At 44.0% G+C, this 15,659-nt stretch overlaps 1 protein-coding gene across 5 annotated transcripts; it reads left to right on the forward strand.

The window, feature by feature from the left end:
• The first annotated feature begins 107 nt into the window (after positions 1-107).
• Positions 108-15,614, forward strand: parp6a (poly (ADP-ribose) polymerase family, member 6a). Of its 5 annotated transcripts, none has more exons than XM_037487683.2 (23): positions 108-444; positions 1,878-2,038; positions 2,447-2,524; positions 4,133-4,227; positions 4,612-4,672; positions 4,887-4,977; positions 5,119-5,185; positions 5,408-5,557; positions 6,147-6,297; positions 6,663-6,794; positions 6,970-7,065; positions 7,671-7,763; positions 8,046-8,171; positions 8,462-8,527; positions 8,842-8,909; positions 9,202-9,250; positions 9,405-9,517; positions 10,853-10,925; positions 12,630-12,699; positions 13,578-13,657; positions 13,989-14,052; positions 14,620-14,704; positions 15,437-15,614. In XM_037487683.2, the coding sequence occupies exons 2-23, from the start codon at positions 2,036-2,038 to the stop codon at positions 15,537-15,539; spliced, it is 1,914 nt and encodes a 637-aa protein (XP_037343580.1). In that variant the 5' UTR covers positions 108-444; positions 1,878-2,035; the 3' UTR covers positions 15,540-15,614. The 5 variants fall into 5 exon arrangements, with proteins under 5 accessions (XP_037343580.1, XP_037343595.1, XP_037343603.1 ...); XM_037487698.2 differs by having other exon boundaries at positions 8,465-8,527; XM_037487706.2 differs by having other exon boundaries at positions 6,741-6,794.
• The last annotated feature ends 45 nt before the right edge of the window (positions 15,615-15,659 follow it).

A 15,659-nucleotide genomic window follows, 5' to 3' on the forward strand; every position in this document is an offset into this window, starting at 1 on the left:
TGCAATCACCCATGCAGATGCATAAACAGAGGCAGACATTTTTCCTCCGTCCTTCCTCCAGCAGCAGTGCAGTCAGCTGCAGGTCACATGACTGCCTTGCCTGGACTCACTGAGCATGCTCAGAGCGCTCAGTGTTGTCAGGCAAAATATAAGACAAGCAGTAGCGGCAGAGATCTGCAATAGATAAACACAAAGGCTCACATACACCAGCTGGATTGCACGCAGAGACACGCCACAAGCCAACAGAGAAGAAGACGCTGCACGATTGGGGGATCGTTTCTCCGGTTTCTCTAAAAATCCTAATTTTAATGGGCTTCTTGTCATTGAAACTTGCAGTGGAATACAGACGCCGAGCGGGGAGTGGGGGGGAAGCAGGTGTGCCCTTTAAGAGGGAGAGCTGCCGACGCGAGGACGGCATCATCCGAGTCTCCATCCTCTGTGGAGGTAAGGGTGGACCGACGGGGTGAGGGTGCCGAGAGAGAGAGAGGGAGGGAGAGAGAGAGAGAGAGAGAGAGAGAGAGAGAGAGAGAGAGGGGGGAACACCCGCCTGACCGCATCTGTGTTTGTGTTAAATATCATGTGAATGTGGAATGGGCATATATGGTGATAGATGTTTGTGTGTGTGTGTGTGTGTGTGGTGTGTGTGTGTGTGTGTGTGGGGGGGGGGGGGGGTATTGGTATGTGAGACGACGGAGGCTATGAGAGCGGTGGTGGTGGGGAGGGGGGCAGGGATGTAGATGATAGAAGGTTTGAGGACATGTTTAGACCAGGAGATGAGCGCGTGGAAGTGGAATATAGTTATGTAATAATGGGATGCATTTCATGTGTTTAAGGGAAGGGTCTTTATTATACAATACCAAACTGTGACGAGAAAAAAGAAAGGACAGATACCGACAACAAAGACAAATTGCAGCATTTGTGATTGATTTGTGTAGACATGTAGACAATCACCCAGGCCAAGGTTGAGATGGGCACAGTATCATTTGTGAGTCCAGCAAACAAAGAGGAAATGAATAACCGGTGTCCAATCATTTATATTGCCCCATGTGTAGCAAAGATGCCTTCATGCTTTTTTAAGGGCAGTCTACCCTACTTTGCCATCGAGTCTTTGTTTGCACGTCTCAGGATTCGATGCTGATGAATATTAAAAAAGACCTTTATTCTTTGGGCTCGATGGGCCGCAGACTACACAAAGTGTCATTTGTGTTCTGATGCTGCAGTGTGAAATATGCAAGTCAGCACCTGCAGCTTTCAGTCTCGTTGAACGGACACCGTGCTCATTGTTTACATGTCTGACACAAAATGCTTGGTTGGGCCGCCATCAAATGCAGTGTGCTGCCTCTGTCATACCAGCGATGTTGTTTAACCTCGCGCTTTGCCTTTGATCTTCCTCGAGGAACGACGGCGAGGATTTTTTTTTTCAGTCAATACCGTGTGCCAACAATGCACTGCTGCTTTTGCTAACACATGAGGTTACGCGGTGTTTCAACAGTTTTCTTTCCATTTATTTGCCAAGAACATCGAACGTCGGCCCCCAACGATGTTCTGATGTAATTCGCTGTGCCTCAATTAAGGTCTTCAACCTCTTGGTTTTAGCAGATTAGATCCTGAAAAAGTAAAAAGTAAAAATAAATAAATACATCATGGGTACTGAACGTACAGCACATATCTCCCACTCATTCTGTCCACGGTGATTAATGCCACTTTGAGAGGAGGCAGAGATGGCTGTTGCTAGGATACATGGCAAGGTGAAGCGCAGACCATTTAAAGAAGAGAGGAGGAGGGCACCATTTACAAAGCATGGCATCGGCAGAGATGGCCGCTTTCGTTTCTTGGCTTTATCCATTACTGTGAATTAAAATGTATATGTCTCTTAGGTTTTGCAGCTCTGACAAGTGCGAGTACGAGAGGAGGGTCTCTTCCAAAGCTCTAAGGCTTTCCTGTTATCGTTCTGCCACCTGGAAAACGGCTGTGATGGTCGGCACAACTCAAAGGCCCAAACCTGTCTGAGTGAGCCTTATGAACAACAGAACCAATGGTAAGACAGCTGGGATCCCATTGTTGTAATAACCAATGCATACCATTAACCCGTGTCAGCCATTCATGGTTAGTTGAAGAAAAATGAACTGGTAACTTGAATTGAATGTGGCATGCGCCATGGTGATTTTTTAAAGCAGTAAAAAAAAAAAAATGTTTTATCAACTCAGCACTGATTAGTATTTTGAGTATTTATTTTCAACCTTTTATTCTTCGGGTCTTTTGGAAATAAATCACGCCTCTTCATCCCTCTCTCTCGGAGACACTATATAAAGCAGTGTTTTGAAGCTGGGTGTTTTGAACGAGAGGCTAAATAGGGAGATGTGCGAGAGGGTGTGAGATGAAAGGACGGCAGAGAGAGGTTGTATTTTCCATCATAATGTCCTTTTCACAATGTCGGTGCCCACAGGACATCAAAGCCCAGTGTTGGACAGACGAGGAGTCGGACGGGGAGAACGAGTCAGAACAGTTCCTCTACGGCATACAGGTACAGCAACGGCCTCTGTGTTACCCTCACTCTGTTAATCCATGTGTCCGATCGGGTATTTGTTCATCGTGGTGCTCGCTAACATCGTTTTCATATTTTTTTACTTTCACATTACGTTTTTTGTTTTTTTTTGTAGAAGAACAAGTAGCTGATGTAATATGTAGGCAGCAGAAAAAGCGCATGCTGTTCGGACCATTTAATCCTGAATAACTACTGCAATCTTCCCAGAATACCAGAAATAATTTTTCAGAATATTGACCTGATACTTTGACCTGATATTGGCACCAGACAATAATTCGGGGGGGGGCTTTTTGGAGTTATTGTGGAATTATTGTGGCCAAATGTCAAGGAAATGTGGTGAATAGTCGTTTTTTTGCAGTGGTGCAGAACAGATTGACTCGCTGACTGACATTTCTAAATGAATCTGAAGCAGTGAGATTGTAAGAATATTATGGCAAACTGATAATAGCAAATTTGACATTTACCTCCAAAGTACATTTTTGTACTATCACCCTATGTGACCTTAAAATATCAATCTCACGCAGGCAACACTGTCAAAAATCATTTGTTTGTCCCACACTAAATGTATCCTCTCATCTCGGCAAGTTCAACGCTTCACTCCCCTATAAGATTTAAATCTGTTATCATCCTATTTTACTGTTATCTTCCCAGACATGTGATTGAAATGTAAATCCAGTCTGGGATTTTAAGCTCATTTCTATGCAGTCAGAGAACATGAAAGCAGCTTCGTAAAGATAAGGATGAAAGTGTAGGATCTTTTCTACTCTGGGAGGAGAGGTGAGGAGAAGAGAGGCTGAAGTTCATACGCCTACAATAAGACACGTACAAATGATTTCCTTCGCAAAACAGTTTGTTGCTTCCTCTTCAGATGTCACATTACGTAACTTTCTATTTCCCTGCCGAAATTAGATGCGTTTGATGTTCGATCAAAGTTCGGAATTGGTACGGAGTGGGGGTTCAAGAGGAGACAGATTTAGAAAAAAAAAAATGAAGTAATTGATTTTGTTTCAAACACATTTCCATAGTCAGCTGTACTTTGGACAGTGGGGTGATTAAGAGTGGGTTAAAAAGCTCGTTATCAAGTTCCGTTTAAACACGACAAAGCCAGTCTAACTGTTATTTTTTACATATATTCTAAAGACTGGACTGAAAAAAGCCACCACACCTGCCATTGTTTCCATGCGTACTTTAGTCCTCTGCTATCATTTACCTGCCTTTTTAGTATGTGATTCATCGTCTTTTAAACATTCCTTTCTATTAATATTCTTTTTACATCTCCTACTTTGCATGATAGCCGCTCTACTCCTTCTAATCCTCTCTTCAACTGTTTATCAGCCGTTTGTCCTTTTTTTTTCTTCTCCAGCCTAACTTTTATGTGGTGTGTCCGTATCATCGTTTTAATGACTCATTTAAAATCTGTCAAAGGGACCGTCAGATACAATCTGGCACCTTTACAGTGATGTTGATCGATATGAATATGCCGTTAAAAATGAATGAATAAATGAACATGTCATGTAAAATGATGGGTGGTGCACCTGAAGGCTCCTTGAATTCCTCTGAGAAGGCTTTGCATGCTTCTTGTCTCAGGGGAGCTGCGCTGCTGACCTGTACCGCCACCCTCAACTGGATGCAGATATTGAGGCAGTAAAGGACATCTACACCGACAGTGCTGTCTCTGTTAGGTACAGCACAGACACACAGCAGCGCACACTCATTACTGCTGCCTCCACACACGGCGCCTGACGATGCTAACAGTGCTAGCGGCCAAATGGCATGCAGTGTAGAGCGGCAGATATGTGCTGACGCCTGAGGTATGCTCACATGTACCAACAACCCCAATCCCTGGAATAACGACACACATACATACACACACGGAGGGAGGGTAACACAATGCTCTGCTTAGATAGACATTAACACACTAAGTCTTTCCATTTCAAATAGTTGTTTGATGCCATATTAGTGCTCTGAATATCATAAAGATGACATTTTAACCGGACTTGGTTTGGAGAAATATTGTATTCCATTACGTACGATACATCAACAGTATCTGTTGTGTCTCTGAACAGGGAGTATGGAACCATTGATGACGTGGACATCGATCTTCACATCAACATCGGCTTCTTAGACGTGAGTCAGCACTCTTCCCCCTCTGCACACGCGCCCCCCCCGTGTCCATTTTTATTACAACGTTGACATATTGCAAAGTAACACAACATTCATAATGCATTGTATGCTCCTAATTTATTTATGTAACGAGAAATGGCCATAATTAGGATGCTAACTCTGTATATTTGTGTGTGTGTGTGTGTGTGTGTGTTTTGTGCGTTTGTGTTTGACCCAGGAGGAGGTTGCGACGGCATGGAAAGTCATCAGAACCGAGCCCATTATTCTGAGACTGCGCTTTTCTCTTTCTCAGTACCTCGACGGACCTGGTGAGTAAAGATGTCAGTGTGGATGTTGATTTTTAGGTATTTGTACCACTCATTGAGCGTGGGAGGTGAGTACAGTATGTGCTATGCAAGAGGGAGGGTGTGTCTGTGCACTGTGTAATAGTTTTAGTCATCTTTGCTCAGAGCCATCAGTTGAAGTGTTCCAGCCCTCCAATAAAGAAGGCTTCAGCTTGGGGCTGCAGCTCAAAAAGTAAGTCACGTGATTTGCATCGTGCATAAAGCATGTGATGCATCAGGAACACGAATCGCAGATGATTTCTTTTTCAGTGTTTGGTTTCCTAATTCAGTCATAGAAAAAAAATAGCAATGCATACAAACTACAAAAATAAGGTGATTTTAGGGGTATAATTCATTCTGTCTGGTTCACTCACACATCTTCCTGCTTTGCTTCTCCTTATTTGTACCATGGCAGGATCCTGAGCACATTCACCTCACAGCAGTGGAAGCACCTCAGTAATGAGTTCCTCAAGGCGCAGCAGGAGAAGAGGCACAGCTGGTTCAAAGCCGGCGGAACCATCAAGAAGTTCCGCGCCGGGCTCAGCATCTTCTCCCCCATACCCAAGTAGGTCTCTTTACCCGTGTGTGTGTGTCCATCTTTACACCCTAACGTCTTCTCCTTTCATTACAAAATCAACACGTCTGTTGTTTCTGTAGTCATTGTCCTGATTTCTTTTCAATTATATTATCATTTTACTGAACAATAGCTTATGGAGAAGAGCACAGACTGTTTATGCTATTTTGGCATTTTTGTTTGTTTTAGTCTTCAGTAGGTAGATATTCCTGTAACTCAAGTGAAAGACCTTTTATAGATTGTTACTAGATTTTCAATAATTGTTGTGTATGTAAATCTGCATTTACGAAGTACTGTATGATGTCTTTAGGAATACATGTACTTTCATACTAATGAGCTATTTTAAGAGATTGAAGACTAAACGCTCGCGTTGTGACATCCTCACAGGAGTGTCATGTGAAGACTGCACATGGGTAATAATACACTGACAGTGATGGTGGAAGTGAACCCTGGTTCAGTTCGTGACTTGAGCTCCTGCCCAGACAGATTTAATTTATCAAAGATGGTATCTGAGATTTTCCCTACTGTGGAAAATGGCCGATAAAGTGATGCACATGAATTGTGTTTTGCTCTTTTCCAGGTCTCCGAGTTTTCCTCTGATCCAAGACACAGTTTTGAAAGGGAAGCTGAGCGTCCCTGAGCTGAGAGTGACCCGCCTGATGAACCGCTCCATCTCATGTACCATGAAGAATCCCAAAGGGGAGCTTTTCAGCTACCCACCAAACAGCCAGGTCAGTTCCGCTTTTGGACTCATCAGCACCCATGCATCTCTCAGAGTTAGTTTGACACATTTCAGTTTACATTTTGACAAATTGACACTATCCCCCCCACTTTTTAACGTTTCTCACTCACATTTCACCCTCCTTGCATGTGCAACATTGCTGATGTAGAAAGTAGAAATGCTATGAGTTAAAATATTCAATGTTATTTTTACGGCACTGTCTATTTCTTGTTTTTAATCCACTGTGATTCACTCTGACCCTCTTCTCAGTCACCCGCCACCTGCACTGTTCCCACCTGAGCCTTTCCTTACCCCTACCGTAACCTGGCTGGTGCGCCCTTTGCCATAATGCTTTGTCTTCACTTGACTCATCAGACTGTGGCTGTCCCGGCGGCCAGGGCCCCTGCGCAGATTACCACGAGGCAGCTGATTGAATTGTTTTTCTCATCCCAGGCGGGCGGCCACTGCAAGAACATCCCTACCTTGGAGTATGGCTTCTTAGTGCAGGTTAGACCTCAAAGGGATTTTGTCTGGCAGTGGCAAGGGTGGCCCTAGGCCATCATAACACCTTAAGCCAGGCACAATCGCGGTATCAAAATGTAGTTTTTGGACAATTCTGCCACCGGACTAGTCCTTATTCCTTTTCATACGATAACTGGGAACACCACTTTCCTCCAAACAGATAATGAAGTACTCGGAGCAGAGGATCCCCACGCTCAACGAGTACTGCGTGGTGTGTGACGAACAGCACGTCTTTCAGAATGGATCGATGTTGAAGGTATTTAAAGATGAGAAACCGCTCTGCGCTGGTTGAGAGAGAAACTTCCCGTCTCTCTTTTTTTAATGCGATCCCGTGAATGAATTTTCCTCATTTGTGGTTGTGAGGGAGACTCATAAAGAATGTGGGCATGAGTGTACTTGTTTGTGCGTAGTTATCTAGAACAGTGATTCTCAACTGGTGGGACCCGTTTTTAGTGGGTCGTGGGTCATTGCATGGGAAAATAAAAATGAGAAAAAATAAAATAAAATCATGCTGTGATTTTATTTTGAAGGGACTTTTTTAATGCAGCGGAGTGTCGTGTTTTTTGCCGGCTCGTCCGTCCATGTCTTCAACAGCGTGTGCCAAGTTGGGTCAAACCATTCTGATATGGGGGAGACATTGGGTTTTTAGGATAATTAAGCATCCTGAATATGAAATTCACCTTATGAACTTGATTTTGAATAAATTTGAGATGTTGAGAATGTTCCTCGATTTGGGGTCGCGGCTTGTCATTAAGGGGTGATGGTGGGTCCCGGAGCCAGACCAGTTGAGAACCACTGCTCTAGAACACAATGAAAAGAGAGCGTTCTCATCCCTCTTTCTGTGCACGTGTGCTTGTGCAGCCGGCGGTGTGCACGAGGGAGCTGTGCGTCTTCTCCTTCTACACTCTGGGTGTAATGTCCGGAGCTGCAGAGGAAGTGGCCACCGGAGCAGAGGTGACAACAGAACAACTCTCATAGTGCATGATGCAGTTCTGTAGTTCTGGTTTTTGCATTCATTTTTTAGAAGCAGGTAAATAATGTAAAATAAACAAAACGCAAAACCTCAAACCCTGCCACATGTGATGATGTTAAGTTGTGAATATTTTTAAAGTTTAAATGCGCCATTGGAACTGAGATGGGTTTCTTTGGTTGCCAAGTCAATACAAGGATCAAATGAGTGTATAACAGCTTCATGTGAAGGCTTCAAATGTAAATCCATTACTCCTCTCTCTGCAGGTGGTGGACCTACTTGTGGCTATGTGTAGAGCTGCACTTGAGTCTCCTCGTAAGAGCATCATCTTTGAGCCCTACCCATCAGTCGTTGACCCCAATGACCCCAAAACTCTGGCCTTCAACCCAAAGGTCAGCATCCGCAATACAAGAGTTCTAGCAAAACTAAGATACACGTTTCAACTCGTAAAACATACTATTAAAACTATTACTGCTGTCGGCACAAAAGTAGAAGATATTGTTGTTGTTATCTACCGACGAAATAAATCAAGTAATGTCGCTCAATGGATAGGATTGGAACCATTTGGATATAGTTCCAATTGATTGGCAAAGCCTTATCAATACAAGTGATTTTATATGTCTGTATGTTGTTCCCTCTCTCATTGCATACAATGGATGTTCGGCTCAACGGATGAACACAGAAGAAGAATTATGAGAGACTGCAGAAAGCATTGGACAGCGTCATGTCCATCCGGGAAATGACCCAGGTACAAGGAGGAGATGCGAGGGAATGAAGGAAAGGGCCACAGTGGAAATAGGCTGCAGATGGCCTTGATGTAAAATGTTTAGGACATCATTTATTTGTTATTTTTATATAAGATAAGCACATGTCCATTACACAGTCCTGTATAGACAGTTTGAGGTGTAGGGATGGGGTCTTTCCCCACGTCTTATTTACCCTCTGTGGACGACTGCATCTGTACTAAGTATAACATGCTTAGTAAGTTTAGATCTAAACACTGAAAACTGAGAACAACACGTGCTTGTGTGTGTGTGTGTGTGTGTGTTTCCTTTTTTTTAGGGCTCATATCTAGAGATCAAGAAGCAGATGGACAAACTCGACCCTTTGGCCCATCCTCTGCTACAGTGGTGAGTAAAGGGTTTGCATGTTAACGTGTTTTTCTCATACAGTACTACTCAGCAGTCTATCAAACATTGTGCCAGTTCACGATGGATATTTTGACATTTCACAGCAGGAAGTGATGGCTAAATTCCATTTGGCCATTGTTAATGTTCAAATTAACACCCAGTGTGACAATTTTGGGGAAGGTCAAAAATGGCCCATTGCGTTTTAAGCAAAGTGGTAATGCAAAAGCTTGTACTTTAAATCAAGTTTTGCCTTATTTGATTTATGTTTCGCTCATCCCTCTTGTCTTTGCAGGATAATTTCCAGTAACAGGTCTCATATCGTCAAGCTGCCTCTGAGTAGGGTAGGGACCCAGAACAACATCTCCTCAAGAGTCTACTTTTAAAATGAGTATTTTATTACTGCCACATTATGTCATTCAATGGCTCATACTCACTCTCTGTCTCTCTCTCTCTCTCTCTCTCTCTCACTCGTCCCTTATGATCTCATTGTGATAGCAACTGAAATTCATGCACACCTCCCACCAGTTCCTGCTGCTCAGCAGCCCCCCGGCCAAGGAGGCTCGTTTTCGCACTGCCAAGAAGCTTTATGGCAGCACCTTCGCCTTCCAGTGAGTCCACTTTGTTCCTCTCTCTGGCTGACACAGCATCATTCATACAAACAAAGCTCTACATTTTCAGCCAATTGGAGCCTATAGAGTGTAAAGCTAAGTAGTTCCAGGGTTAAAATAATTTAGGGAATTTAGAAAAATCAGAAAATTGTTTGTAGTTTTTTTTATTGTTCAGCTTGTGTCTGTCGAGAAAATATAATGTGAGAAAAAAAACAAAAACGCATTTTACATAATGGATCTCAAATCAGGCACAGTCACTAAAACGCATGCATCATTTGGCGTAACAGCAGTACAGACGTTCGAACATGAACACGTCTCAGTGTGACACCTGGTCGGTATGTTGCAGAATGGGGGAGCCGCATCTAGCAGATCTGTGTTGAACCGTAACAAACCCATAGCACCATGCAGTGACTATTCTCTTGGACACAGCGCCCACCTTGCTAAGCCAGCACGTGGAGCCAGCGATATCCATGAGATTGAGATTTCGTACCCGTAGCAGATGGGGCTTCGCTGAATCTTTTAGATACGCGGGGCCCATCTGGGCTCTATCGCAGGGTCCGGCTCACACGTGAGCAGTGCCGACGGTCTCTCCTGCTGGTTAATACGAAAGAAATATGAACAGGAAATGACAAAATTTGTCTGTCTTGTATACATTTTAAACATTTGAAAATAAAAGTACATGATCAGTCAGACTAAGGAAAATTGCAGAGATTTAGAATGGAATCCATGAACGTCTGATACTTGTAATTAAGAACTTTTCCCTGTTCATCATACTCTGAGAAAAATGACTCGGTGCTGCTTCAAAACTGGTTAAAAATAACATCAATTGTGACTGCGCTCTTTTTGTTGTAAGACAGCCAGATACCTGCTCTGGGAGAGGTATTAAAATAACACACCCTGGCCTGAAAGGCAGCCGTGATGGGTTGTCATCTTTGATCTTCCAACTTTAAATATTAAACTACACAAATTTGGAATACTTTGATGTAACAGAATGTCCCAAAAATGTCCTTGCAAATGTCCTTTTGAAACGGACGACAACAGAAGCTCTTTGTGGTTGGCAGTTTTTCTTTTTTTTTACAGAAATTCAAATTAGAATGGAAAAAAAACGAGAAACACTGTAAAGCCAAGTCAACATTTTTCCAGTAATACTGCACAGCATTTGTGATATGCACAGTTAATGATACATGATAACACAAAAATGTGCCACGTGTGTCATTCGGAGCCGAGTGGATCCGGCCCTCGACGCGCCAGTGGTTTGAGATCCACCCTGTTGATCTTCACGCAGCGCTTTCATCTGTTCCTTCCTATCTCTCCCTCTCTCTACACTTGCTCTAGTGGTTCCCATATAGAGAACTGGCACTCTGTTCTGAGAAATGGACTAGTCAATGCCTCCTATACCAAACTGCAGGTACGTAGAGCCTGGCAGTTGGCTGCAACCCTTACGATGCATCCTCCCCTCGGACAGCGAGCCGGCTCTCTGTCGTCAGAGCCGGCTCGCTGTCCGGCTGATTCATTTTTGCAGTTAATGGATGCCAGCTTCCCTTTCGTCGCCCCCCCCCGCGCCCCACGATTGGCGTTTTAAGCGAGCGGGGCACACGGGTAGATTTTCCCGACCAATGTCGGCTGCTTTTTTTTGCTGCCGTTGGTGATTGCAACGTCGACAGCAGCAGACGGCACCGCCTCTCCCCCGTGGAGGGACAGAGGGAGGGCGCCGTGGCGTCTGCTGTGACGTCGGGAGGCTGCCTGTATGCCCTGTCAGGGGGTTAACCACCTAGAGCAATGAGTAGGCTAGGTCTGAAGCGGAAGGAGGCAAAGGACGAGCCCCCCCCCCCCTCCCCCCGGGGTAGTAAGTATTGACTCAAGGTGGGTGTGGCTACCCGCAAAGGTCAGTAACAAAGCACCGCTTCTCGGGTCAGAAAAAGAAAGCTTCGAATCATATTATTTAAAGTCAGTTGGTACCAGATGGGTGAAATAGATGAAATGAGGGCCTAGAATTTTCACTTCTTTTACAGCAGAAGCAGAAAATGTTACTTCTAATCAGGTCTGCATCCATCTGGATCTCTATATTGTTTTGCCAAGGTTGTTTTAGCACTTTGGGAACCGGAACCATCAAAGAGTAATAAATAATCAAAAAGAAAAGAAGAAGGGAGCACAGAATTGTCTCATTTGCACAATAGGGCCGTTATGACTGCAGGTGAAAAACAATTAAACGTGAGAACTCAAGGATTTTCTGAACGTTCATGTCGGCCGTGATCGCTCCTTCACGCTGATGTGTTTAATTTAGGACTTCTTTGTTCTCCAACTTTTTCAACACTCCTCCTCCTCCTCCTCCTCCTCCTCTCCATTTCACCTTGAGCATCGATACCCGCTTTCCTCAAGTCATTGTCTTTCAGGAGAGGAGGAGGTCCGCCTCCAGCTCCAACCATCCCACAAAACCACTTGTCTGTTGTTCCTTTTTTGATTTCTTCCAGATGTGCAAAGTCCCGACCATCTCCCTCACATTTCATTCCCAAACTATCGAGGTGCACCTCGTCCCTCCCTCTTGTTTCTCCTCGGGATCACTTCATTGAAAACTTGTCCATGTTCACACCTGTGGTCCTTTTCGTTGTCCTCATTCATTCGGGACATTCTCGTTTGGATGCCCAGCATCGTTATCAGTCGTCCTCATACCGAGCCAGCACACGTGGCCTCCTTTCGGGCATTGCTGGAATTCCTGAACATCACATCCACAAATTTCATTCATAAAAACTCAAATCTTCTCTGCGCCACATTGTTTTGCCAGGAGAAAATATGTTGGCAGTTTAAAAGGGTGAATGTGCGGTTTATGAGTATTTTCAGTCAAAAAATACATCTTTTCTCTCTTTGGCTCTCTGCTACACACACATCTTTGGATTTCTGTGTGTGTGTGCATTTAGTATGTCAGGCTGGTGGTGTTTCTCAGGTAAACTGTAGCAGAAACATAAAAATACTAATACTTCTCTGGATGTAACCACAGTAGAACTGGTTTTGCGCGTACGTGTGAGTACATTTGTGTGTCTGGGTGTATGTGGCACGTTGTCCTGTGCAGCTGCTCAGTGACAATTCCTTCCTTCCTGCTCTTTTCAAACCCAAGCTGCACGGTGCAGCGTATGGAAAGGGCATCTATCTCAGCCCCATCTCCAGCATATCTTTCGGATACTCAGGTAGGGAACGGCTCATCCCTCGCCACTCAGTCCCCTCCGCCCACCCACACCCCCCCCCCCCCCCCTCTACTTGTGTATTCCACCATGTTGACTGGGTAGGCGCAGGCCTGATCATCCTGGAGCTCTTCATTCATTCACATGTGGGAGCTTCCCAATGCGATCCCAGTGTGCTGCTCTGTGTCGTGTGTGTTCATTTTTGGGTGCTGTGCTTTGGGCCTCTTTTTTTTTCTCTCTCTTAGCTTGTGCCGTGCCACATCCCGTACCATACATCATGTCGTGGCTGTGTGTGAAAATGGACCCGTCACTTTGTACCGTGTTGTTGGAATTTTGCACTACTCTCTGATCATAGGTTGGGGCTGAAGAGGCAATTCAACGTAACTAGTCTTTACCTTACTTTCCCCCTGCAATTTTTTTTCTCCAGAAATACCATTTTAAAGGTTGGTTTTAAGGTCCCATCATGATTATGGTGCTGATGATGTGGACATGCTATATGCAGGCTCCCTGTTTAACTGTTAACACTATCAACAAACTCAGATTCACGGTTTTAAGGGCCGATGATTCATTTTCATAAGTCAAGGTGGGAAGAAAAGCCTCAAAGCCGTTTGGCTTACTGAGTCGTTGTTAAATCAAAGCCCATTAATCACACTTAAGTTGATTTCACATTTTCGTGGAACTGCAATTTTTAAAAGAGAACAGCATCCTCTGCTGCATCAGCTTATGCGCAGGTACTATCCACTCGTGTTTTGGAACAACCATGCGAAGGTTAGAGCTGTGGGTAATAATGTCTCTGTACAAGAAGCTCGAGACCACCAGAGGGAAGCTTTTCACAGCTTGAGTGACTTGAGGTCGTTTGTGCGTCTGTGTGCTGCTTCTTGCAGGAATGGGCAAAGGACAGCACCGCATGCCCACCAAAGATGAACTGGTGCAGCGCTACAACCGCATGAACACCATACCACAGGTGGACATTTTACGCCCTCTTTTGTTCTCTTCAAAATAACACATGACACAGACTTGCCAACCAGACGTGGAACAATTGAGTGACATCAACATGGATTACCAGATGATGGCTGTTCAATTTATTCTAGAATATTTTGTTTTAGTGGTTTATATCATCAAATGTTTTCTATATTCACCATCACCTGCGTCTGGCAATTAGACTATGGACAGTTTCAGTGTTCAGTGTAACTCTCAATATTTTCTTCTGTATCATCACCCGCATATTTTTGTTCACGGTGTTCACTGTGGCAGTTTGATGAAACTGTTTTTTCTCTCTTTTTTTTTTTTAACAGAGTCGTCCAATACAGTCACGGTTTCTTCAGAGTCGAAATCTGAACTGCATCGCTCTGTGTGAAGGTGATCTTTAGCAGAAGCTATTATATATGAAATCTATGAGATCATAGTAAATACGTTGTATAAGTAGTATATTTGTCTGTATGATATTTAAATGAAATACAAAAACGTAGAATGTTGTCATTGATTAAAATCCCTGTTGAACATAGTTTAGAGCATCAATATCCTTTGCACTGTGAGATATTTCAACCGGAAAACTGAGCTGAGCTGAACTGAGTATATATGATTTATAAAAGTCCTTTTTTTCAACAGGCTTAGCACATTATGCAGCTATGGAGGACAACTACAAAAGTTAGATTCAAATCTAAATTAAACTAGGTCATTTGCATTAATGTGCAGGTCATAGCATTTATTATGAAATCATCATCCTTATACGAGCAAAGATACATATGAAGAAAATATAACAAAGGTTGCGCATCAGTTTCTAAAATAATTGGGCCCTCAAGCTCTACAGCTTTTAATATAATATTATATAATATGATACCAAATGCAACGGCAACACTATTCCTTATGATGGTAAATAACTACAAAGTAATGTACAAAATAAAAAACTGCTTCTCTCTTCAACAGTTATCACTTCTAAGGATCTGCAGAAACACGGCAACATTTGGGTGTGTCCAGTGTCCGACCACGTCTGCACTCGTTTCTTTTTTGTGTGAGTATTTTAGACACTTGGAAACTCCTCTGGGATTTCATATTATATTATATTTCATAACATAAGCAATGCATAATCACCAAAGTCGTTGCCTGCTGCCGTTTTCCCTCGTTGCTCATCATTTCAAATGAGCCGAGAACAAGTGACGCTTCGCCAAACTGGGTTCCTATCGGGTCATACCCTTTAAGTGCGATGTTTTTTTAAAAATCTGCGCTTTGGAGCTCTGCAAGCGGCACACGACATCCACGCTGGCTGCTGATGTCCCAGCTTTGGACACAGGCCCCCTCGCCAGCTGGCAACATCTATTATCGTGTCCGCTGCCTTCTGAGTTGGAAATTAGATGTGAGATGGCCTGCAATCAAATTCAAATCTCAGCTAAAAGATAATTCGATTCTGACCCCGTTCTCGGGGTACGGCCGTGTTTCTCCTGCTTGAGGAAAACGTTGATACGATTACAATATTACCCGGATGATTTGTTGTGTCAGACCTGACAGCGCCCTTTCTAAAGTCACTGCAATTCCCCAGATGCTCATTTGTCCACGGATGGGTTACCTCTCTATCATCAGTATAATGTTTTGTTGCTGCGTGTCTTCAAACTGGGCCTTTATACCACCAAGTATGCGAAATATTGAGGTAGTGAGCGAGAGGGGTTCGATGCAACCTCAGGCGGACAAGTGATGATGACATTTAGAAAAATAAGGCATACGTCTACTCGTCTACGTATCCGTGCAGGTATGAAGATGGCCAGGTGGGAGACGCCAACATCAACACCCAGGAGCCCAAGGTGCAGAAGGAGATCATGCGTGTGATCGGGACCCAGATCTACTCCAGCTAATGCCGGTTTCCCCGCAACACGCCTCTTCTGGGGCGGAGGCACACGGGCAGGCGGACAGCGAATGTTTTTTTTTGGGGGGGGGGGGGGGGGGGGGGGGGGCGAGCTGACCTCAGGCCCCCC

This window comes from Pungitius pungitius, chromosome 4, assembly GCF_949316345.1.
Source record: "Pungitius pungitius chromosome 4, fPunPun2.1, whole genome shotgun sequence".
In the NCBI taxonomy this organism is placed as follows: Eukaryota; Metazoa; Chordata; class Actinopteri; order Perciformes; family Gasterosteidae; genus Pungitius; species Pungitius pungitius.

What these genes read in the sequence shown, in the direction of transcription:
- parp6a (XM_062561831.1), top strand. Translation starts at nt 2,417, where the DNA reads ATGTCCTTTTCACAATGTCGGTGCCCACAGGACATCAAAGCCCAGTGT. An exon ending in CATATCTTTCGGATACTCAG is followed by an intron (nt 12,700 to 13,577) that starts GTAGGGAACGGC and finishes TGCTTCTTGCAG; the next exon opens with GAATGGGCAAAGGACAGCAC. An exon ending in GCATGAACACCATACCACAG is followed by an intron (nt 13,658 to 13,988) that starts GTGGACATTTTA and finishes TTTTTTTAACAG; the next exon opens with AGTCGTCCAATACAGTCACG.